Genomic DNA, 24,470 nt, shown 5'->3' with positions numbered 1-24,470 from the left:
AAAAATAATAATATTCGATCCTCTAGGGCTTAAAGGGGTGGACTTTCGGCCAGGTAAGAAAAACCGAACGAGCTAACTCCCACTCGCTAAACGTAAACTAAATCGCATGCGCGTTAGGTTCTCTTGCGGGGATACTACACAGTTTTCGACCGCGATCATCTGGCCGTCGGTTTCGTGCGCGCAAAACACTAAACTTCCCTCTGTATCTCTCTTCTCTCACAACGATTCTGGAGGTGCTAGCAAAACAAATATTCTTAAATTGCTCCACCGTCCGTAAAAACAGAGCACTGCACTGTTTCATAACTGTGCCGGCCTTGGCCAGCAACACAAACGCTGAATAAAAACATATTTACGAAGACAGAACTAGCGCAGATGAAGGCATTCCAAGCTTTTCCGACCATAGCAACTTGCAGCTACGTGCACTATTGCGCTTGCCGTCCACTCACGACAGATGTTACGAAACTGTGGCAGCAACACCAGATAACCACTCAATACGCCACACCAAGAGCCACAGACATTGCGCATCCTCAATGTCGGTTCCGTAAGGTCACAGAGTCGCAATAACGGGCATCTTAATAGTTCCAACCTAAGCCTAGCAAAACAGATGCAACCCGGTCGAACCTCAAGCGCGTGCACCATTCTACACGGAAAAGGCGCCGTGTCCAATGCAGTGATTCTTGAAAGGCCGCTGCGTCAAATTAGTCCCTTAGTCCTAACAGGTAGGCTCCCGTCTCACTCAAGTAGAATGTGCCCCCCTCTAGATACACCTGGTTGCCGAGCACCAACTCCCTGTACTTATCATCTGGGGGAGGCACATAACCAACTGGCCAGTTCTTACCATTTGCATGCTCACACCTCTCAGATAACAATTCCGGAGAATGGTTCCCTGCGACCGCACACGACACGAGATCATGCCGTTCCTTCAAGTTTGTGGAGCTCACTGCTCGTTTCTCGAGGCCGCAATTTGTCCCACTGTTTTCATCACTTCTATTTGGCTCTTTCTTACCTGAAAATTTCTGTGAAAGAGGGAGCGTCAGCCCTACGCCGACAGCCGGGGGTGCAGACATCGTCATGGCGTAAACATCGGCATTCCTTGCCTTTTCGCAGCGTGGACTCGCAATTTCAAGTTTGTCTTGGAAAGTTTTGTTCGTTCTTTTGAAGCTCTTGTCCTCAGTCATAAAGGGTTCAGCGGTTGAAGGAGTCAGAGGTTCCTTTGCCTCTGCATCTTGCCTTGGTGTGTCCTCCGCTAGCTTGTGTTTTGTTTCCTGTTCGTCGCCCCTTGCAGCTGCATCTCCACTAGCTCCTTCATTGTCAAGTTTCCTCTCCTCGACATCGCTGTGGTCACCATGCTCTGCGTTCGCTGGTTTCTCAAGCTCTGACTGAGAAGGCTCCAAAGCGTTTTCGACAGACTCTGATTTCGTCAACTCAGGTACTGTGTCACCCAAGCCCGCGTCGTCCTGCCCTGCGAATTGCGACTTCTCTGGGCCTCGAGATCCCTTTTTGACTGCTGTTTTTCTCTTTGCAACAGTTCCTCGTGGCGTACCTTTGCCTTCTTTGGCAGTCTTCAACTGGTTCACTTTAAGCTCTGTTTGGCTTTCTTTGGAATGAGACTGTTGGAGAGAATCTCCTTCGTCCTTTGCTTCTGGCTTCACTAGGTCGTCCTTCTTCTGAGCGTCCACCGGCAAGACTTCAGGAACTTCGACTGTTCGCGGCCAGACTGTGGTAACAGCTTCACCATGAATCGCAGTGATTTGCTGCGGAGATATAGAGCTCAGTCCATACTGCGATGGAGCTTCGAACTGTTCAACTGGAGATATGGACCGTCCTGTCTGCGGCCCTCCCCAGTCGCCACGCAACTGTTCGCCAAGGGGAAGGTCAGCATGTAGCGCTGTAGGCCTCAGGCTGATGTTCTCTACGGGGTCACAATTGTACGCCCAAGATTGCTGCTGTGGCGGGGGTCCCACGGAATAAGACGGGTAGCACAGTGGGTCGACTGCCCTCGGTGTCTGGAACCTCGTCAGATTCTCTCTAACCTGAGAGGCAGGTGAGTACTGCATATAGACAGGTGCATGCCCTCCATAGTGACTCCTGTATCCACCAACGTAAGAAGGTACAAAGGCGTAGCCTGCAGGATACATTCTCGCAGCGTTGGCCATCCGGAAGTCCATTTCCGCGGCGAAATCTCTCCTCGGGCCCTGGCAACAGAGGGCGTCAGATGCAGCCCCTGCAGCTGCAAAACAATAAAGAGAAGCATGTGAGATAGATGCACGCGTAAATACTGGACGCTTGATGCCTCGCACTGACCTACTCGAACAATTTCTAGCTGAACTCACCGATCAATGGCACGCTGAACAGGCTGCACTCGGGCGGTTCTTCCTCTCGGGAAAAGTGCGTCATCTTCTCTTGTGAAATGCAAAGGAAAAACTATTTAGAAGCAGGCGATGCAGATAGACTCTTGCACTCTCCCAGTGTGGGGCCGCGCACACTGAAACTTGTTGAACAGAGTGGAGGGGCGCAAGAAAGTCAGCTCCCCTGGAGTATGCAGGATGTGACCGTGGCAGAGCCAGAAAAAACAAATATATATACCTGGCTTTCAACAAATGAATAAGCTGAAAGGATAGACAAACGCGTCTCTTGTGCTGGACACACACGAGGCGATGTGGTGGGGCCAGCACTGGTCCAGTACTCTACGCGTCAGCGCACACCCTTGCTAACTTCTGGCCCTTTCGGGTAGTCAGTTTCATAATAAACATGTAATTATACTTAAATAACCATTGAAATTCGTTACGCACTCTCTTGCTTCGCTAGGATAGGCGGAAGCGAATCGACGGTCTACATCGAGCACGGCCTGGGGGAAGGGGTCCACTCGGGGGGCTGCCCCGCCCCTAGTTGGCTCGTACAGTTTAGTAAATTTTCGATTTGCATCTTTATACATATGATTTACAGAATCCTAGTGGCTGTAGGGCAACTGTAGAGCTATTAAGCAGATAGGGCCGTACCCGTGCACCCTAGGGTGCGTTGCGCGCACACAGCTGGCAGCCCTGCACTTTGAACAATAGTGAAAACTTGGTCTATCAAATGATGTACGATTAATCCTGTAGATTGGAAGTATCGTGTTGCTGCTATACCCATCTGGGAGGAGGACAAAATGATCCTGAAGCACACGTGGTCACCTAGGATGGCCCATGGCTTCTTGTCTAAAAGGCTACAGTAGTAAATTCTTCTACATAATCGTTTCGCGCCAGTAGATTTGTGCTTTGAACTTAGGGATCAACGGCCTTTGCAGAGGAAAAGCAGAATTTAGGATTCACCGCGTAGGCAGCTTCAAAGTGCGCAGGTTCCGCAAAGCGGGCCTTTATCACGAAGAAATGCTAGGGCATTTTCTGCTACTTCTTTCCCGAAATGGCACAGCCTGGTGGCAGTAATCAGGCTGCTGCGCCTGAAGGAGCACTGCTTCGACTTTCCGTCGAGGCGATAGAGGCTCCTTATAATACAGCTGCATCCATCGCTGTTGAATTCTCTGTAATTGCCGATAAGGAGGCCCTTCCATCTTTGCACGTCTTTTGTACCTTCCTAGGAAAAGTTTATGAGACGGGGCCCCTCTCTTCATGGTCAGACACAGCACAAAGTGTGGCGGCCTGCACGGGTACTTCTTCCGTTCTCATTGCAGGGTCACCTGATCACGCCCAAAATGATTCCACAGACGACTGCTGCCAGTGGGCTGCAGTGAAATATGAGCTCATTCTCGCACCATTCAGTTTGCCCGCCACTTCTTGCGAGCAATTCATCAAAGAAAGCATAGCATTTACTGTCGTTAGAACCACAGAGTCGAGCGCAGATGTGGCTCAACGCAAAGAAGCTCAAACAAAGATATCTAGATCTGAAGGAAAGGAGAGAGTGGGAAGAAAGGGAGGCGCATCTCGCTCCGCCATTCCATCCGGAGAGTCACGCATAGCTGAGATGTCGGTTGCTCCCCTTTTGCTTCTCAAAGACGGGGAAAGAGCGCAGCCGCCCGAAGGAGTTCAAGAAACCCTCGTGCGGGTTCCAGGTTAGGCCCTGCAAAAGTGATATGCACCTTGAGAGTGTGTTGTCTAGCTCGCAGAATTTTCAAGTACAAGGCATTAAATAACAGGCCTTCACGCTAACGGCGCCGCAATACTAGTACTTAACGTTTTTGTCAAGAGAGCGAAGTATGTTGGAGAATTATTGCATGGACATGCTTCAGAGTCACTGTGTCTTAGGGCTTCATTCTTTCCACGTCGAAGTGAAAGCAATGACGTCGTTACTTTCACAGGAACTGCGGCACCTTTTAAATCCAGTCTGGATACTCATTAAAGATGTTCGTGGTCTTCCACTGCTCAGCCAGCCTCCCCAGCAGGCGCGACTCAATGATAGTCCTGGGGTTCCTGCAGAATCCATTGGGGCAATATCACCATCAACAACACCGGCATTAGGAGCAGCAGCGGCAACTGCTGCTGTGCCCGCTGCTCCTGCTGCGCTTTCCAGTGTACCTGCAAGCGATATAAAAGGAGCCCGTGACGAACTGCAAGCTAGGGGGCATTCTCTCAGTCAGGCGAAAAACCCTCCAGAAGCTGTTTCTCAGTACTTTGCACGTGCTCATGCCTTTCGAACAGTCTTAGAAACCGAGCCGAAGGAGCTATCTTCTGCTTCAACGGCAAATGCCATAAGATGGAATGCAGGCTTTCTTTGTTTCTGGGGGCCGTCAGCGGCTGATCAAAACGAGCTTAAAGATTTTATTGAGGAGCGCAGATTCAGAGTTGAGCTTCATCAAGCAGCAGAGAGTTCAGGACGTACGGACACATCAGAGTCATGCTCTAACATCACTGACGTTCAGTACCGAGAGAAAGCTACAGGGCGCATGCCCACAAAGCCTCAAAAGGCTGCAGCAGGAACTCCATCAAAAGCCCGAAGGCAGACGGCAAAATCACAGCGCTCTGCAATAAATCCCGCAGAGAGCGGTGGGCCTTCAAGTACCTCACCTCCAGGCTACGTTAATTATTTACCAGCGTCTTCAGATGCAACGCGACTCCGGCCTCCCCTTGCAGTCGCGTCATTCTGTTTGACGGCTTTATCTAGCTGTATGGCCACCCATCTTGTATTCTGCACTGATGTTCTGCCATTTTCTGGGCACCTAGTCGGAAAAGAAGGCAGCGAAACATCTCAGCCGAGACATATCAAGGGTCCCGAGTTCATGGAAAGTGGTGTCCGCATGTCAATAGAAATCAGGCTTGCAGAACCGCTCTTTAAAGGTTTGCAGCCGGGTGCTTCGCCCAGGCCAGCTGCGCTTCATCAGGCAAGGATCCCACGAAGTACGGCATGCGGCATGTGTTGCATTTCTTGAGAGCTGTTAAGTACTTTTGTTCAGCCAGCCGTATGTCCACGAGCGAGAAAAAAGCGATAGTGCTGAATATCTTCGTATCTTAGGACATGGCTACATCTGTGATGCTGCAACTTTGCCCGTTTGTAGACATCAAGGCGTTGATATGCACCAACGCAGCTGCAAGAGAATAAGGAAATATTCTGTCACGTATTCAAAAATGTGCGAATTTCTCAAAAATGGAAGTACATACAAATCGCATCGGTAACGTTTCAGAAAGCGTGCTGCGGCTTGTTCTGCATGGACCGCGTGTGCTTCAGCAAGGCGACGTGGTGGAGCGGAGTGTCCCCTTGCTGCTGCCAAAACAAGAAATAAATCGCTTATTTCTTGTGGCTCCGCTGGAAAGCCGACTGGCTAAGCAGGCGAGGCAATTAGGAGAGGAAGATAAAGATCGATGTTCGAGCGTTGAAAAGCTAGAAGGTAATGAAAATAAAGTGGGGCTCGCGACATCGGGAGAAGTTGAGGCTGAATCTTTGACTGGCTTTCTTGTCGAAGATACCAGGTAAGCTCCACACAAGACGTAAACTAGTTGACTTTCATCAGATCTGCGGTGAAACATACGTGATGAATAATTCGGTGGTCCTGTCTGCAAGTTAATGATCATGATTTTTTGGGTAAGGATGCCTGGAAGGATGACCAAACGCATACACTGCCAAACAAGGCTTGTTGATGACTATCTTCTCAGCAGTGTCTCTAGGCTGTTTCTTGTTTATTTGGTAAAGCAGCTAGGTGTTCTGCGTAATTGCAGGCTTCTCTATGGCGTCATTGAGGGCTGTGCTAATGGCTGCTTAGTGGATGCGGCGAAACTCCTGTTAAGAGTGATGAAAGAAGAGAAAGGAAGCGGCTCAAGATTGCTATACAATTCTTGTCTGCGTTTTACTGATAGACGCTACTCTGTGGCTAGCCTTGCACAGACTATAGACCTAAGGACTCCCTTGGGAGAGCTTGTCACGTGTAGGGCACTGTTTGATAAAAATAATGCTGCTGCGTTGCCTGTTCTTTCTGGTCTTTCGAAACTGCAAATGGCAACTTTATTTACTCGCGCGGCTGACCTCAAGTGCCAGGATCTGTTCCCCACCGCCGAAGAACTGCAAAGTATAGGCGAGTTTGTATCGAAGCAAAAATAGAAGATTTTCTGGCGCCTTTAATCTCGTATCGCTCGACGGATCCAATCCTGGTTGGGGCTCTTCCTGCTTGACTTGCTGCATGTGTGCAATTCTTCTTAACGGACCCGCTAACTTGGGCAAACGAAGAGTCATACTCTTTGGTTAGCATACAGAGGCTCTGCTCTACTCGGTATGCGCGTGAAACTGTCCGATGTCAATATTCGCACCTTCACAGAAATTTAATGGCACACATCGTATATTGTTATGTTCTGCCGTGAACGACGCAAAAATTCTCACAGTGTGAGGGCGTAAAAAGCGTTCAGATGTAAAGTTAAGCCTAAAGCCCCGCAGCCACAGTAGTAAGGGTTCTCCTTAACGCCGCAGCTGTGGAGACCTTGCAACACGCATAGCGTCCATCCCAGGAAATTACTTTTGGCCCTCCTCACAGGGGGTGCACAGTAAATTTGAACGGACAGCCTGGTCGGGGAAAGGCTTGCGTGTCATGGATCTACAGCGTAATGCTACTGCTCTGTACTTCGGCCACAACCTCATAACTTCACAGAAGGCCGTAGGTACGTACTTACAAGCTGCGGTAGTTAACATATGCAGGGCTTTCTGTTTGCATAATCGGCCCCTTCAAAAGTCGTTTCATGATAATTGCCTATTGATTAGAGATTATTGAGGTCAGTGCCGTAGATCCATCATCCTGTGGAAAGCGGCAGCTTCCTTGGCATGGTCGCCCTTGGTTCCCCGGGCTTCTCATGGTACAGCGGAACTAACCTGCAGTTTGTCGGCCCCTCACAAGCAGTGGAGAGACTAGAAGCTGCGGCTATCTGTGACCTGGGTAAACTTGAGATGAGCCACCAGCTACGAGCACGCGCTCACTATGGCAGCTTCAGAATTGTTGCTGTTATTCATCAGCGTATCCGGGGTACGACAGACGGGACAGAAAAATACTTTTGTGCAAAACTTTAGAACAGCTTCACTTCTATGTATAGATCCTTAAAGCCCACCTTGAAGCCGCTGTTGCTGGCTCGTGGGCTCATTCATCGGAAGAGTTGCGAGGGTTGAGCTGCGTACGCTCATGGCTAATTATGTAAAGCCGAAATGCAAAATATACATGGTAAAAATATATGGATGTGTTAATCCGTCGGTCCACTGTATCTCTATGTTTCTGGCTGTTCAAGACCAGTTGCTGTGTGCAGACACCGAGCATGCCCTCCGAGTCGGCGCCGCCCGCCACTTCAATGAACGACTCCAACTAATTGCTGTGATGACCGGCTTCACTGACGGCTACCTTCTTTGTACTATTATCAAATAGTTTTCGATGTTGACTTAAGAGATGACAAGGCACGACCCTCATTATTAAGCCTCCCGCGATGAGCTAGTACTGGGAACAGCCATATGAAAACGCCGTCATCCAAGAAGGCACTGACTTGTCCAGCGTATTGTTGCCATCCTAATTTATTGCATCTTCCAGTTTTGTGTATATCTGTATGCTCTACGAAGCAGGCGCCTATCGGCAGGCCCTCAAGCTAGGTTGTTGTCTAGCTTGGGAGGTATGAAGACCTCGTCAAGAAAATGGAACTCCACAAGCTGTAGACGCACAGTCAACTGTCTCCAGATGCATGTTGCATCAATTTAGAGGCAGCTGCTGCTGCTGCCTGCAGCAGCAGCAACGCCTTCCGCGGAAGCAGTATTTGTCTTGTGATGTCGGGCATGCCAATCAACCTTATTGCAAAACGTAGGACACCACTGGGGACGACATAGACATGAGGCCAGGGGCATGGTCTAGTAGATACCAGAAGGATGTCGGAAGAATGCTTCAAGAGGGAAATCGCTATCTCCACGTGCTGTATTCGGGAGAGCGCCAACGCCACCTGCTTGTACACTTATCAGGAAAATATGCAGGCCAATACTCTATTGCTGTTCACAGAGTTTACAGAGACCCAATTATAGTGCATTCGTGCAGCAGGGGCCGATATGAATGCAGCAGCTGCAGCACTGTGGGAGCCAGCCGCAACGAACGACGTTCTTCGGTGCTTGACAAAGTGGTTGGTTGCGGGACGCCCTGCAGACTGAGAGCGTCACCGGTGCGAATGACAAAGGCAGTAGCACAGGAAGAAACAATGAAGACGGCAGAAGGAAGGAGGTCTCCGGGTCCATTTTCACCGTGCGCTAGTTTTCCCGCAAGGATGGCGTCGAAAGCAAATCAAGACCCAGCCTCAGCAGCTGCGAATACTGTAGGGAAGCTGAGGCTGGCCTTTTATCACTTGGCTTCCTTTGGAGGAACGCTACCAACGACGAGCCGTGCAGATGGGACCAGTAAAACCTCACGTTTGGACGGTGACAGTTTTGCCATTGGGGCGTGGACATATGTGCAGCGATCCCAGAAGCAGCTACAACAGCAGCTACTGCACCAGCCGCTACATCGTCAGCATTGGTATATGCCGCTACAGCACGAGCTCCTCATGAAGACTTCTGAGCTTAAGAGTTCGACCCGGACTATTACGGCAAAAAGCACCTGCAGTAGCAACAACGGCAGCACCACAAGCACGTCTAGCAGCGGCAGCAGCTGTAGAGTTCGGCTTGGTGTTTACAGATCATTGAATGGTTTAGAAATTCCAGCAGCGGTGACACTTTCTTCTCCTGAAAAGGCATTGAAGACCCATCGCCTGCATCAAGAGGGGAAGTGCTACGGGACATTTCAGAGAAGTGGCCCGTCTGTTGCTGCCTCTGCTGCACCTTCGCCCGGGCAGTTCTCAAATACAGCGCCTGCTGTTGGAGGATGGGCTGATTTGAAAGGCACAGTGATGCGGTCCAGAAATATCTGCAGGAAGTCAGAAGCAGGGACGTCAGTTAGCCCCGCCAGCGCTGCAGTGCCTTTCCGATCGTTGTCAGTTTCAGCAAGAAGTGGCGCATTGCTCGCTGGGCTAGCTACAACCTCAGCAGCAGCCACTGCCCTGGAAGCCGCTTCAGAAGCCGCTGCACCTGCAGCTGACACTGTAGCACGTACTGCGGAGCACTTCGTCGTATCTGCGTGCAGCACCTGCTCCTTGAGCTCTGCTTCCGCTTGGAAGAAGTGGCTGCGAATACTCTCTGAGACTGATCCACAGCGGCGGAAGGAGCTACTTCTTGAATATCCACCTCTTTGCAGAAAGCACGATAAGAAGATTGATGCTTCAAGTCAGCCCTACATGCCACTGCTTGTGCTATGCAGGATGTGGCGGTCTCGTCTAATGAATTGACACAGCCAAAGTTGGAGCACGTGGCTAGCTCCTTTTGCTCTTTCACAGTAGTTGCAACGGCCCATAAGCAATATGGGTAATTGGATGTGCCTATGTTTCTAATACTGCCACCATCGTCTCTTTCGTTTCTGTGGCTGGTGTTTCTGCTTCTACAGGCAAAAAGGTCTGCGTTGTAAGCTTTCGACAGCTTCTGCGGCTCTTAGAGGCCGCTGCGCTGTACCCGCATGCCACTCAAGATGCCATAACCGTCTTGAGGCAACATGTCCGACTAGGAATGACGAATAATACCGCAGCAGCGGCAGCTCGAGAGCACACAGGAGCAGAAACAGCGGAAGCTTCACCAGTCAGCAAACAAAGTATTTTGCTGCCTTCTCTCGCCTCAGTGGCAAATGCAGAGGCTGTGCGGTGCTTGGCATATGTGGAGAGTGGCTTGACAACGCTTGCACTAGAGAAGGGGGCACAACTACTACAGGTAGGTCTCCTGCTTCCCTTGCTAATGTTTCTACTGCTTCAGCAGCGACTTCGGCGGCTCCCGCAGCGGCTGCCAAATCCATTAGTCACACAGTGTCATTATTGGGATGTGTCAAGGAAGGATACCCGCTTCCTGGGCTACCAGCTAGCAGGTGTCTCGCCGTGCTGGATGAAATTGTCAGTGTTTCTGCTGCTGCAGAGCGTCCGAGATTTTGACTGCACAGAAAGCTTTCTCGTGGAAGCAGTGGCTGCTGGCGCAGCCCCACGTGTTGGGTCTGCAGCACCACGGTGGTGCTTCAGGGTACTTGACGGGCCCTTGCATCCGCCTCCTAACCGGCAAAAGAACACTTGGCAGCAGCTAGAGAGCGGATCGCTACTAATATTAAAACCTGTCGACTCGGTGAGTGTGGGTCCTGTGGCTGTTGTGGTTGCAGTCGTTGGCATTAGCGTTGTTGCTGGTAACTGTGCTGTTTTTATCGTTTGTTGCGTCCGTCGGTTGTTAGGCCTGCTGTGTGTTGTGTCGTGAGTTCAGGCAGCAACATTCGTGGCAAAAGAGCTGCGGCTCCTTCACGGTCGCTCGTTTGACTTCGCTTCTGTAACGGTTCATGCTGCAGCGGCAGCATCTGAAGTATTACAGTCAACCTTTCATCCGGGCTCCGGGCTTCCCGTGCACAAAGGGCATGAAGGAGATCTTAGGAGCACGGAGGAGCGGCAGCAGCTGCTGCAGGCTTTGCTTGAATCCACAGGAGAAAAGCACAACGTTCGGTGCGTAGTCTGTGGTCTCACGTTCCTTGTTTCTGTCGAAAAGCTTCTTCAGCGCTCACTGGACTGTCCAAACTGCTCAGCAGGAGCAACATCAACGCTAGCGGCACCAAGCCGGAAAACCGAAACTCGCAGTGGAATGGAGATAACAGCAAGAGCAGCCGACTGTCTCTCTTCCTTAACCCAAGGTCACAGGCAGAGCGAGAGATTCAAGTACAGGGATTTGCGTGATGTGCTGCAGCAGCTAGATATGGTGGGATGATCCGCCGGCGGCTGCCGCTGCGGCTGTTGGCATTGCCCCTGGTGCTGCTTTTCTTTTCAGAGCTGTCTGTGCGTGCTTTCCAGAAGATTTAATTTCCCCGGCAGCTGAATCGGTTTCGGATTCAGTTGTGTTTTCTGCGATTCAGGCCACATGCTGGGCATCAGACAGATATGCACTGGAGGCACCGGCCTTTATCGCATCCGTATGCAGCAACAGCAGACGCCAGGCCCTTAAGGTTAAGGTGCACCCTTGCCTAGCGGGGGACATGTTTCAGAAAAGAGGCGGCGGCAACGAAGCGGAGTCAGCAGTAGCAGGAGCTGCTCAGAAAGCGGAACAGCAACACCAATATCTACAGCATGAATCACAGCATGATGGAAAGGCCGGATTCTCGCTTCCTGAAGGCGCGCGGTTCTGGGCAATGCCTGTATCATTCATTGCTGCTGTTCATACTCGTCAAGTTGAAACCCTTGAAAGTTTGGCTGGAGCCGCTTCGATGCAGTTGCTGTCTGCACAAGGCGCAGCAGAAACAATAAAAGGAGAAGCAGAAACTGCTCCTTTTAGTGGAAGCCATGTCCTAAGGGTTCTCACAGCTAACGAGGGCAGCAACAAATTCTCTAAAAGTGTTCAGAAGGCTGCAAGTCTCGCTGCTGTGGTTGAGGATGAATTGGCAGCGTCGACCTGTTTTACACAAGGCTTGCACTCAACAGTAGCACCGGTAATGAAGGGTGCAGAAGCGCCAGACGCAGCAACAAATGGTACAGTGCAGGACAAAGAAGCACATCGGAGTTCAATAGGACTTTCGAAGAGTTTGACTTTCCGACAGCGTGAAGCTGTTTTTGCAGCGACATCTCGAGAAAACCGCATCGTAACCATAGAAGGTATGCTGGGCGGATCTAAGAAAATGTGTGGTTGGACGCCTCAGGTGTAACAGCTGGTCTCTGTCGATGCGATTCACTTGCAGCCCGCGCTGATAGAGAGGTTTTCTCTTAAAACCATTGTTGCTTCTGTGGTTGGTGACTACTGCTGCAGGACCTCCAGGGACTGGAAAGACAGCTGTGGCTGGTGCAATTGTTCGTGAATGGGTGTCCGGGTGTGCATACAGCTCAGCCACCCATTGTAAGGACACGCACTGTGCATGCAGATCTCCCATTTTTGTTGCCGCAGGAACTCATGCGGCCCTTCGGTCTCTAAAAAATAAGCTGGATGAGGAAGGTACAATTCAGCACGTCTTGGCTCTCGGGCCGTCTCGACAGTTGCACTTGAGGGTGCACAACAAGCTCACTGCAGTAGTGACTGTGGCAGTCGTCGCTACGTTGGAGAGTCTTGATGCCTGCTCTTTTTTTGTATGTAGGCGTACGCACAGTTCGGCTTTCTGATGAAGTCTCAGTGGCCGCTGCGTTAGAGACTCCTAGCGCCACACAGAAAGTAAGCTCTCCTCGCTAGTATTTGTACCCTCCATTTCAAGCTGGCAACCTGAGGCAAATACTAAAAACGGTTGAGCTCTTGTTGTTCTGTGTACTGGTCTTGGAAAGGCCAGCCAGCATTGCACCACTGTAACGGTGCATTGTGGATATTCAGGCACTGGTGCTTTTGGACACAGTCTACCAGGTGAGCTGCTGTTTTCGCTGCTGCCACTGCTACTTATTCGTCAGGCGGTAGCCGCACCCTGGCACACTTTACTGGATGAAGTGGAAGTTTGAATATGCAAGTTGGTGCTGGCTATAATAAGGATGCCTGTACAGTTGCTATGCCGCGGCGTCTGAAGGGCCATCGACTGGCAAAGCTAAACTTGCGGCCTCGTCGGGTTCTCGTGGATGAAAGCTCCCAACTCACAGGTACGTTCTTGTAGCAATCTCTTCAATGTCGCGCAGACTGTTTGGACTCCGCCTATTTCTCGCTTTCTGCAGATTTCTTGAGTGGCAGCTCTTCAATACCCTCGCCGATCTCGCTATTTTTCTACCTCCAGCTTTTATTGTGCTGTGTTGGTACTGACGGCTCATTATGGGTACCGTGTTGCACTTCTATATCTAATTAATGCCTGTTGATATCTAATTCTATAGGCATTTTATCGTGCCCCTATTTTCGTAACTTCAGAACATGGTTTCTTATAGCCTGTTTGCCGTAGGCCCAAAACCCACTTCAACAATACTCACCTTATTCAAAACATGTCAGCGTTAACTTCGGGTCAAACAGTTTGCGTGCCGCTTTTCCCATTTGAGATGACTGAGCGTGTCCAAAATATGTGCTGGGTTTTCAAATTTTTGCTGTAGCAGCACAGTGCATTTAGATTTTTCCATCGTTTTCCCTTGGTGAACTGCTGCCTTTGCGCTGCGCCCGACTCTTCATTTCTAGGTCTACGCTCCTCTTGGTGCCTAAGAATGCGAGTTTTGGCAAAAGTCGTTTTTTTCGCAGAGTTTGCAGGCCTTGGGGCGTTGGTAAATGGCACGGACTTGGTGGTCTTGATCGGCGATGAGAGGCAGCTACCACCGGCGTCTGCTCTGCCTCCATCTTCGTCCCCTCGTTCTCTATTTAGCGCTCTTAAGGGTCAGGATGAGTCTCTTTTTCTAGACGTTTGCAGTTGGTTTTGTTCTTTGGTGTGTCAAGGCGAAGCGCAGAAGAGGATCATGATTTGTGTTTTGGTTTAACTTGCAGGTGGCGCATGCAGGTCGGTACTTCTTAATCTCCAATTTCGGATGCCTCCCCTTCTTGCTGCTTTCATATCTGCTCACTTTTATGAGGGCATGCTTTTGACTCATCCTGCGCGTTTGGGCTCAACGTTGCTGCCGCACAAGCCCCCAAACCGACCTGAAAACGAGCAAAAGCAAGAGGGGCAGCGCGCAGTCGCTGGATCAACGTCTCTGTCGGGATTTTCCGAGGGCCCGCTAGCCCCACCAGATGCCACCGAAGTCGAGAGCCAAAATTTCTACGACGTTATAGGTCTGGCTCAGTGTGAGGAGTTTGCCGGAAGCAATCATGCGAATGACACTCAATTCTTAAAGGTGGATGGCACCAACCACGATCACAATTTTCCATGGCCTGATGGCAGCGAAGGTGATAAGGATCTGGCCAAAAAGCTTTTGGAGCAAATGGACACAGAGTTCTTGCCTTCAGGGCCTGCACGCCCGGCAACCTGTTGGTCACAAAATCTGCCTTACGATGCGATACCGGAAGTCCTCCCTGTTCTTTTCGTAGATACCTCACTTTGGGCGTCAGGCCCGACAGGCATGTTGGCCACGATTGAGCTACCCGTCTTGACCACGGAGTTAGCAGCAGCAGCCCTCAGTTGTACCGCTGCAACGGCCCCAGGAAGTGTCACAGACGGATGCAGGCCACTTTTGAAGAGTCTACCTGCGGAACAACGCGTGAAAGGCTCTCTGCAGAATCCTCTGTCAGTATTCGTTGCCACAGCATTGCCTTCCTACGTAATATTTTGGTGCATCAGATGTACTAGTGTCTAGCATTGGCATCGCTTACGAGGTGTGTATTGGGTGTATTATCTGTGTTGAGTGTATCGTGCTGCCCTCTTATTTTATGTGGACTGTGTGGTCTTTACTGATTCGTTCAAAGGTAAAGAGATAAAATGAATATAGTAGCTTTTGTGCATTTCTTTGATATATGTTTCTCTTCAGAGAGGCTTTTTTGGTTTACAGATGCGTGGAAACGTTGCTCAGTTGCGGTGCCTCAAAGGCAGAAATAGCAGTGCTTACTCCTTACCAGGCGCAAGCGCAGCTCCTTTCACGGATTCTGCACCCTGTGGTAAGTGTTACTGCTTGCATGAGTCACAATGAAGTTTAGTGTGAAAGTCATGCTCCCGTCTGTGACTGCTGCATTCTTTTGTATGCTTGCGATTTAGGAGCAGCTAGATGGCGCCCAGAAGCCTTCAAGGCGTTCAGGTCGATTGTGCTTTGTTCAGCCTGTGAGAACTACATTTGCAGAGGCCATAGTATGAAAAGTTTTGGCTGGCAGGTCTTGTTACTGGCCCTCTTTAGATAAGACTGAATAAAATTGGCGATGACGTTTTATGTAATTACTGAAATTTGGATGAGGGGCTTTCCCGCTCATCTGATATAAGATTTGTGCGCTTCGCAGGCTCTCGACGTACTGGATGAGAGGTGCCGCCCACACCCGCAGGTCTTTACTGTTGACGGATTTCAGGGCCATGAGAGAAAATACGTCATCCTGTCTGCTGTCAAGGGGTTTCGTAGGGTATGCACTTAAGCAGTTCAAGGCCCTTACAGTTGCTCTGTGTTGGCAATAGCTAGAAAAGACACCAGCATGAGTGTGTAGGGGCGTGTCATGCTCATTCATGTTTGTTAACCGCTGAGTCTGAATTGTGGGCTAGGTTGCTCGACCTCTGTCTTCTCTTTTTCAGATTTGCCAGCGTTTTGTCTTATGGCCTTTTCCTCTGAAAATTCGCCCAATAGTTGCTTTTTTTATCAGCTCTCCAGTCAAGTTGCCGAGTGCTTATTTTTTGCAGAGTGACCATGAATTCTTCCTGTTTGACCCGCGACGGATTAATGTTGCATTATCTAGGGCTAGCGGAGGCCTCATAATCATTGGCAATGCGCAAGCACTTGTCGACGCCTCGCCTACTTGGCGCGTGAGTCTCTTCAGGTCACATACATTGCTTCCGCGCTACGTTGTAAGGGCAGAATATCAGAAAGAGGCAACGGCAAAAACCCCAGCCATCTTGATATTAGCTGAAGGGAATTGCTGCCCATCTACGAGGATGGGTCGCTCACAGCCACGCAAGGCTCTCGCCATGTGCTGTATAGAACCGGCTGTATTTTGCATCATATTCAGCTCAGTAGCTCCTCAAGTATTTCTGTGCTGGATGCCTCCTGCAGAGCTTTCTCCTATTCTTAAGGATGCTTGGAGCAGTGTTGCCGTTGGATCATCCCTCTCTGAAGAGGAGAATAACAGAAGGCATGTTCCTTCCTCGCTGCAGGACACCCCAGCACGTCAGTCTAGACCCACTGCATACGTTGAAATCTGGCAAGAACACGTCGCTGTTTTTTCAGAAGGGACACGGAAACACGGAGTCGTCTCCTTGCTAAAAAAAAAAGATTTTTTTGCGTTTTCTAGTATTCAAACTTTGCACAGTTGTTGCATACACGGAAAAGTAGCCACTGCACAGTCATTGCATACAACTGCATTTGCGGTATCAGCAAAGCTAACTAAGTGGGCAGTGCTGTCGTGTGCGTCTCTTACTTGGAATTAAGGACCAAAAGACAATTAATTAGAAGCAATACCTTCTCTCCGAATCAGACGGCCGCACATGCATGATAGGCTTCTTACTGCACATCCCAGGACCTACTAGTATCACTGTGTGGGACACGGCATATCACATTTTGTGCATTTCAACATGTTGCCGTGGTAGCATGGGGCACGTTTGTTAACGTCGTCCACAGCTACAAGTCGCGCAATTTCATGTGCCTGAACTTGCACAACCCACTAACTGCCGCATATTTTAGACAGAGAGTAGCTCTTGAGACTCTGAAGCATATGGGAACTGCAGTAGATTTGGCCCTGTCTTCCAGCGTCGCACCTTGTCCATGGAAGATGGCGGCGAGACGGAGTCGAAGAAGACAAAGCTATGACAATTCTTTGGCAGCCAGAAGGCCCTCCCTACCCAGCTTAGTTCAATTTAGAGTGTTCACACTGGATTGCAGCACGTCCTGTGGCGTTCATGTCTTTTCTGCAACGCTTTACGATGGGGTGGGTCTCGTCTTGTGACGGTTATAATCAGAAGTGAACTGCCTCCAAAATAGGGCCACCAACTTTTCGGCTTTCCTTTGCCAGAATGCCTGTACCAAAGGGCTCAGCGGCTAGGCTTTTGAAAAGCTTCAAAACAGCTATAGAGTTTCTGCACCTGAGGCATCCTGTGATACGAAAGTCCTGGTTTCCGAACGCGCCGGGACACCATGCAGCATCCATAGGGCTGCAAACAAGAGATGTTCTCTAGCTACAACCAAGCGCTCCAATTTGTGAATGAGCTGGAATTACCGGTACGGTCCTCACCGTGAACCAGACATGCGTCGCTTTCGCCAAACTGCAAAGTCCGACACGTATGTGTTTTTCCAGAGTATTTCATAAAGCAGGAATTATGGCATATTATTTTTTCGAAGAAGACATATCTAGAAGCCAGGTGCAGGAACTCTTATACCCGTGGTCTGCGACAGAACCTCCAGACCAGAGGCTGCTTGCTCAGGCTGCTCTTAGACTCTGCTTACCGCTGAAGAGAGACGCAACTTTCCGGCGTTGCCCCAGCGTTTCTCTTCCGTCTCATGGCCGCGGCATTGTAGAGTTAGCTGCCAGTGAGCAAATGCCAATATCTCTTTCCGCTCATCACGGATTATATGCACCTGTATGAATAGGAAAAATTGCAACACCTCAAATAGCATGGGACTGCAGCATGGACAAAGGTCCCTGTAACTCTACATGTCTTAAGTTCATACTATTCTTGTACGATTTCGCTGCATATTAACCTGCTGGGGTTCCGCAAGAGTGCTTTGGCCAGGCTGCTGCGGAAACTGCAAAACATGACACCAAGCACATTAAGTGAAACAGCACCAAGAATCACATAACTTTCAGATTTAACTGAGGACTAGATGTTCATAGCACTTGTCCGGAGAACTCAGCTTTCACAGGGCCTTAAGGGCAACTGATTGCAAGGTGACCAGCAATTGGGTGGGACGCGCTAGAGGAAGCGCAAACTTTGCTCTTTCAGTGAATCTCCTTGCAGGCTATTGGGACTGGCCTCGGCTTTCATAGTGAGCCTTTGAGCAGACGGGTTTACGAACCTGAAAGGAATCTAAATGCGACCCAGGCTCACCAGCAGCTTGCAGAGTGGTCCAGCGACCCACTTCAATTACATAGCTGAAAATCGGCTCTTATTTGCCACCAAGTGACTGAAACAATGCATTCCCAGCATACATAAGTGACTTTGTTGCAGCTCTTTTGTATTAAAGCTACGTCTACAGTGTACCAGCTTTGGGCCTGATTGAGGTAGCATGCTTGTTCCACACACATCACATGACTGCCAGTGGTTCAGCTAAGGTTCACAAGCATAATCGGCTGGTGGCGGCGGCCAATAGAAACATCTCACTAATTATTTTTCGAAGTTCCTACCAAATTAATTTGCAGTTAAAGGCAAGTTCCTTGGGGTCTTTAAGAAGGTTCACCCACACACGCTGAGCAGCATTCTCGTCCGACTCAACTCCACTGTCAGGCAATTTCGGCGATTTCGTTTGACCAGCCATTGCAACTGCACAAACTGTGCCTCGCCGTGAAACTAGTAGGAAAGATTGTAACATAGAGGACTAAAGTTCACGACATCTTGTGCAAGCAGAAGATGGATCCGGCTCAGTGGACTGGGCTCGTGCGCAAGGTTTACACAGCTGCGCAGGAGATATGCAGGGAGCGTGGAGCTCCACAAATTGACCCTGTTCATCTTTTGTCGGCCCTATTGCAAGATCCGCAGCAGCTTCCTACCCAGGCCTTGCGGAAGGTCGGGACAGATCTGACTCTCCTTCATGAACAAGTAGATTTGGAGATTTCGAAGTTCCCAGCTCAGAACCCTCCACCTCAGTACATTGGACCAAACCATGCGTGCACTGCAGTATTTCGTCAAGCTAAAACCATCCAAACTGAAATGAGTGCGCCCGACGCACAACTGTCTGGAAACCTAGACTTATACATAGGGGCTTCACGCAAGCTTGTTGTTTTGCCCAGTGCCCTGTGAGGGATTGAGCCATGCCGCACTGCGGAATACGCTCTCGTGGCCTCTGTCGATTTCTTCCTCCCTCGAATAAACTCTGACATCCAGCGACCGAACGAGCTGACTCTGTTTTGATGCTTTTCTTGCAGAGGACACTCACCTGGCGGTGGACCATTTGTTATTGGCAGTATGCGAAAACCGCACAATTAAACACATACTTCAGCAAGCTGGCTGTGACTACAAGAAAATAAAGGAAGTTTGTATGAAGCTCCGAGCGGGAGCGCGAGTAACGGGAGAAGCGGCCGACCAAAACTTTGATGCTCTCACGAAATATGGAATAGATTTCACTGACTTGGCGGAACAGGGGAAGCTGGACCCTGTTATTGGCAGGGATGAGGAAATTAGAAGGGTAATCCGCATTCTCTGCAGGAGAACAAAGAATAACCCTGTCTTAATTGGCGAGCCAGGCAAGTCTTGGTATGCCCTGCCAGCTTCCCCATGTTGCTAGCCCAACAACCACAGAGCATACATATGTCAGGCTGAACTGTATGAATTCTGCCCAGGTGTGGGAAAGTCTGCAATTGTGGAGGGGCTTGCCAGACGTGTTGTTGAGGGGGATGTGCCGTCCTCATTGCGCTGCCGAGTGATATCGCTCGACTTGGGAGCCCTCATATCTGGTGCGAAGTACCGGGGGGAATTCGAGGAACGTCTTAAAGCAGTTCTAATGGAGGTTAAGAATGCAGAGGGCTCGGTTATTCTTTTTATTGACGAGATACATATGGTCATGGGTGCGGGCAAGACAGATGGTGCTATGGATGCAGCTAATCTTTTGAAGCCGATGCTCGCTAGGTACATGAGATCGTACTTTTTAAGACTAATTTGTGTTCTTTCTACATAATGTAGATTTTTCCTAAGCGTGAATTGCTGTACATATCAGCTGCTGCACTGAGTAAGACGCTGGCGGAACTATCCAGGCTTTTTGTATATGCTTGATCAGTGTCGCTGTCTCGTCTTCATTCTTATTTCGTGCAATTTAGGACTAAAAAAGCGCGCTTGGAATAAGTAGCGAGGAACGATAATCAGAAAACAAGCTGGGTTACTTGAGACGCATAAGCCCCTGCGCTCGTTGCCCTTTTTATTGCAGGGGAGAGCTCCGCTGTATTGGTGCAACGACCCTTGATGAGTACCGAAAGCACGTGGAGAAGGACGCTGCGTTTGAGAGACGTTTTCAGCAAGTGCATGTTCACGAGCCTTCTGTCTCTGCGACGATATCCATCCTTCGAGGTTTGAAGGATCGCTACGCCGCACATCACGGAGTTAGGATCCTGGACAGTGCCCTTGTAGAAGCAGCTCAACTGGCGGTAAGCGTCCACTGTGAAATAGCACTTTCCTTCTTTCATTTGAGGAGTCGCCATGGCTCCACTTTGACAGCATGCTTCGTTTTCTAGGGATCAGTGAGGAAACACGCGAGAGAAGAACCCTTTTTGTTATCCGGGTATATGCACAGCCAGATATGTTTCATGGCAGTGCTTCCCGTGTGCTTACCACGCAGGATCGCTACATTACTTCCAGATTCTTACCCGATAAGGCCATTGATCTCATGGACGAGGCCTGCGCGATCGCCCGCGTTCAGGTTGATAGCAAGCCAGAAATTATGGACCGCCTCGAGCGACTGATATTTCAGCTGGGTACGGTTGCTTCAGCTTCCGTCGTGCACATAATTAGAGTATGGGTGTCTATGGAGATAGCTTTCTTATTTGCCACGCTCCCCTACCATCCATAGATCATTTCGAGGTGCACATCTTTGAGGAGGTGAACTTTTCTCTTCGGTCAGTCTGTGCATGCGTGTTCTTTATTTCTTATTAGAGGTTGAGGCAACGGCGTTGGCAAAGGAAAGCGACGCTGCTTCGCAAGAACGCCTAAATGAGGTCCGACAAGAGATTGCAAAGCACAGGGAAACACTGAAGCCGCTCCAGCTCCAGTACACCCGCGAAAAAGAGACTCTTGATGAATTGCGGCAACTTGCATTGAAGGAAGATGAGCTAAAGGCAAAAATTGAAAAAGCAGAGAGGCTTGGCCAGATGGATCTCGTCGCAGAGCTCCGGTACGACGCGCTGCCTGGACTGCAGAAGCGTCTCACGGAGCTGCGAAAGGAGCAGGAGACGTATGAAAAGACGCACAAACCGCTCTTGACAGAGGTACCGCTTTGCAGTGTAATATAATGTACTTGTTTAGACAGATATGAGTAAAACATGGGAAATGTGAAGCAGGCAAGACGTGCGCTGCTGCGCCAAGGAGCCCTACAAGCTTTTGCAGCGGTGGCGGAAAATTCTTTGTATTTCCAATTATTTGCGATCTTTTCCGTACATGAGCGGGGTAGGTTGAGGGGAATTAACGGGGATACGATTGCGTGCTTGTTGTTGTGGCGCAGGTTGTTGGCCCAGAGCAGATAGCTGACGTTGTGCACCGTTGGACAAACATCCCGGTGCAAAAGCTGACACAAACAGAAAAAGAACGGCTTTTGCAGCTCAAAGAAAAACTCTCTAGGCGTGTCGTTGGGCAGATTGCAGCTGTTACTGCCGTATCTGAGTCAATCTTGAGGTCAGCAGCAGGGCTCGCCAGACGTAACAAGCCAATAGGAAGCTTCCTCTTTTTAGGTCCCGTGAGTTGTCTTGAAACCTCATGAAACTCCTTTTTTAGCACATCGCTGGTGGACAATTTCCATCAATGACATAGTTGGCATTGCTTTGATTATCCTACAATCTTCAGAAAGTTTGGCCGCAGCTTTTGCAGCAGTGCATTGGTGTGCATTTTTTTGCCAATGCAATATGGCATAGACCGGAGTCGGGAAAACGGAATTGTGCAAAGCTGTGGCTGAAGAGCTGTTCGATACAAAAGAACGCATCGTACGCTTGGACATGTCAGAGTACATGGAGTCTCATTCTGTCGCTCGACTTATTGGGGCCCCGCCGGGTTACGTTGGCCATGAGGAAGGAGGCCAGCTCACCGAGGCAGTCCGGCGCAACCCCTATTCAGTAGTATTACTTGATGAAGTGGAGAAGGCTCATCACCAAGTGAGTTCAAGGGAAAGCTGGGAGAACATTAGATCGGCGCAGTCGGCAGATACGAAGAGACTCAGTCAATAGCGGTGTTCCCGAGAGCAGTGCAGTGTAGGTGTGGTGCCACTGTTCGCGTCTACAGCAGACTTATCCGAACGGCTGAATGCTAGCGAGTGCGTGAAACTCAAAACTGTAGAGTTCGAATAGCTGTTGTCAGGTCTGGAATGTTCTACTGCAAGTCCTTGATGAAGGGCGCCTCACTGATTCTCAAGGCCGCACTGTGGACTTTTCCAACTGTTTGCTAATTCTCACCTCAAACATAGGCGCCCATCATCTTCTTGCAGCGGCTGAGAATTATGTGGCCGGTATGGACTCTTTCCTATCTCTTCGATATGCAGGCATCACTAGTTCCGGCTAAATCAGTTGATTCACTTACTTCACCAATGCAAAGTCTCTGTGATATAATCTGTTGCCGGGTTACAATGGCCATACATTGGTATCGCCATTCGGACTGCGAGTTTTTGCTCCGAAATAGCTACGTCGATATCCTTATACTTGGGGGAATGCTCATGCCTGACTGACTGCGTTACGTAGTCTTCGTGATGCATAACTGATACGGTGTTCATGAAATTCAGGTCCAGAAAAGGCTGAGGAGGCCTTTGCTGAAGCTTTCACAAAGGTGATGAAGGAAGTGCGACATATATTTAGACCCGAGTTGCTCAACCGCCTGGACGACATCGTGGCATTTAAAGCGCTCAGTGATACGGACCTAAAGGAGGTCCGTGAATTCGGTATCACCTTAGCTGAGGCTCTCATAGCAGGATGGACCGTGCTTCACTGGTAGCCCTTGAACGCTTCAAAAGCTGTACTTCGTGGCCTATATGCTTTGGCGTGCAAATGTAACCCTGACAGAAATATATATGAACAGTTACCTCTGTTTAGTGCTCTTCTGCCCATAATCGGGACTCATTTCATATCTTCTTTTTCGACGAGCGTGGGGCGGTGTAGGTGATGCGGCTGCAAGTGGATGAGGTCCGTCAGCGCCTCCGCGAAAAACGTATAGATTTGCAACTAACTGACAGAGCGCTGGAGCATGCACTAGAAGAGGCATTCGATCCAGCATTTGGGGCACGACCCCTCAAAAGATATTTGGAGAAACACATCGTTTCGGATCTCTCTGTGATGCTGCTAAACGGTTCGCCCCCACCCACAGCACAGCGCATTCTTGCATCCGCCCCTGCTCGTCACGGCGTCTTGCTCAGAAAAACATGTGCAGTTTCTGCAACACTTGAAGAAGCACTGCATTATGTTCGTTGTTGGTTTGGCCATCTCGTGGCATGTCGTTTGTATGTCATTGCCTGAACTTGCAGGGGACCTTGGGCCAGATCACGAGGCAATAGCTGATTGGAGCACGACAGAGAAAAAGTGGAAGTGGCGTGTCACCCGCCTACATGGAGTAGAGGGTCAAGCGCAAAATGAAATGGAAGCAGACCCTTCCGTAGAAGCCGGGTTACCCCGATCAATCTCTGAAAGCAGCCGTACAAGCTCCTACACGGGACGGTCCGAGGCAATGCACGCGGCAAACACAAAACGCTTCAGGTATTAGGCTCTGAAGGCGTTCAGTGTTTGGGGATCTCCATCAGCCACTGCGGATCTGCCTTCTTTGTCCCATGAAAAGAGAACAGTGCATGGATGGAAGGCGCACTACTCCTCCCATCTACCGCCTTGGGTCCTTACAGCATTTGGATTCTGCAAGCATACATGTATACACATACACCTGTTGTAGCTGACCCACTGGCTGGGTTCAAAAGATCACGGTCTGCGCGAGGCAGCAGCTGTGGAGTTCATGGCAAACAGTGTGCCGCCCTTTATTAGAGATGAAATCCAGCCTGGAACCACAGTAGCGCGTGTATTCTCTTCACATGCCCAATTGCTTGTGCTGTGTGAGGACCACAGCGCATCGATTTCTCAGAGGTACTAAATTATGGCTCTTTGTGACCGCTTTTCGTCGACCTGTGTTTACACGGGCGTGCAGCTCCGGCCGATGCGCCTGTTGCTGCGCGTAGGGAAGCTGAACCCTTGAGCTCAGCTACCCAGTCAAGGGGGCCGGTGCACAGGCTTCGATCTACCAAACGCGGGAAACGGTAAGGCCTTGCCGGACGACGACTGTTTTTAGCAAAGCAAAACCGTCCATTAAGATGTGGTTGCCCATAGCTTGTTTGCTCGCTACTTTTCCTTAGACAGCGGCGTGCTGGAACGTCCTGTTATACTTTTGATACTTCATAGTGAGGCGAGAGTACTCCCACCACCGCAATGGAACGCCACTGAACAGGGGGCATCTGGAGCCCAAGTTGCCTCTTACAAAAACAGACTTGTAGCAGAAATCTAGCAAGCAACTCCATTCGATTTACAATTGGGCCGAACAACGGGGGTTCTAACGCCTA

At 49.9% G+C, this 24,470-nt stretch overlaps 5 protein-coding genes across 5 annotated transcripts; 4 read left to right on the top strand and 1 right to left on the bottom strand.

Moving 5' to 3' along the window:
* Positions 1-698: 698 nt before the first annotated feature.
* Positions 699-2,397, bottom strand: ENH_00057870 (hypothetical protein, conserved; the record flags this gene model as incomplete). The annotated part of the gene is made up of 3 exons (XM_013581730.1): positions 699-886; positions 1,007-2,230; positions 2,334-2,397. 3 exons carry the CDS (start codon positions 2,395-2,397, stop codon positions 699-701), a joined length of 1,476 nt encoding a protein of 491 aa, XP_013437184.1.
* Positions 2,398-3,402: 1,005 nt separating this feature from the next.
* Positions 3,403-4,053, top strand: ENH_00057860 (hypothetical protein, conserved; the record flags this gene model as incomplete). Its single annotated transcript, XM_013581729.1, has 1 exon — positions 3,403-4,053. One exon carries the CDS (start codon positions 3,403-3,405, stop codon positions 4,051-4,053), a length of 651 nt encoding a protein of 216 aa, XP_013437183.1.
* Positions 4,054-4,273: 220 nt separating this feature from the next.
* ENH_00057850 (hypothetical protein) lies at positions 4,274-6,525 on the top strand (the record flags this gene model as incomplete). Its single annotated transcript, XM_013581728.1, has 3 exons — positions 4,274-5,270; positions 5,663-5,900; positions 6,147-6,525. The coding sequence occupies 3 exons, from the start codon at positions 4,274-4,276 to the stop codon at positions 6,523-6,525; spliced, it is 1,614 nt and encodes a 537-aa protein (XP_013437182.1).
* Positions 6,526-8,276: 1,751 nt separating this feature from the next.
* ENH_00057840 (RENT1_NEUCR Regulator of nonsense transcripts 1 homolog ref|XP_323582.1| h (ISS), related, related) lies at positions 8,277-16,468 on the top strand (the record flags this gene model as incomplete). Its single annotated transcript, XM_013581727.1, has 15 exons — positions 8,277-9,690; positions 9,908-10,224; positions 10,423-10,623; positions 10,756-11,238; positions 11,393-12,125; positions 12,277-12,363; positions 12,599-12,672; positions 12,826-12,855; positions 13,013-13,082; positions 13,660-13,791; positions 13,900-14,635; positions 14,877-15,003; positions 15,101-15,163; positions 15,337-15,448; positions 16,095-16,468. 15 exons carry the CDS (start codon positions 8,277-8,279, stop codon positions 16,466-16,468), a joined length of 4,953 nt encoding a protein of 1,650 aa, XP_013437181.1.
* Positions 16,469-18,601: 2,133 nt separating this feature from the next.
* ENH_00057830 (heat shock protein, putative) lies at positions 18,602-23,632 on the top strand (the record flags this gene model as incomplete). Its single annotated transcript, XM_013581726.1, has 12 exons — positions 18,602-18,905; positions 19,117-19,415; positions 19,506-19,816; positions 20,112-20,328; positions 20,520-20,655; positions 20,834-21,165; positions 21,399-21,629; positions 21,805-22,041; positions 22,244-22,391; positions 22,662-22,804; positions 23,035-23,221; positions 23,397-23,632. 12 exons carry the CDS (start codon positions 18,602-18,604, stop codon positions 23,630-23,632), a joined length of 2,781 nt encoding a protein of 926 aa, XP_013437180.1.
* Between the last annotated feature and the right edge of the window lie 838 nt (positions 23,633-24,470).

Source organism: Eimeria necatrix, genomic scaffold (genome assembly GCF_000499385.1).
Source record: "Eimeria necatrix Houghton genomic scaffold, Enh_scaff48, whole genome shotgun sequence".
Taxonomy (NCBI): Eukaryota; Apicomplexa; class Conoidasida; order Eucoccidiorida; family Eimeriidae; genus Eimeria; species Eimeria necatrix.
Note: the sequence above shows the minus strand (reverse complement) of the source record. Positions and strands in the feature narration are given on the sequence as shown.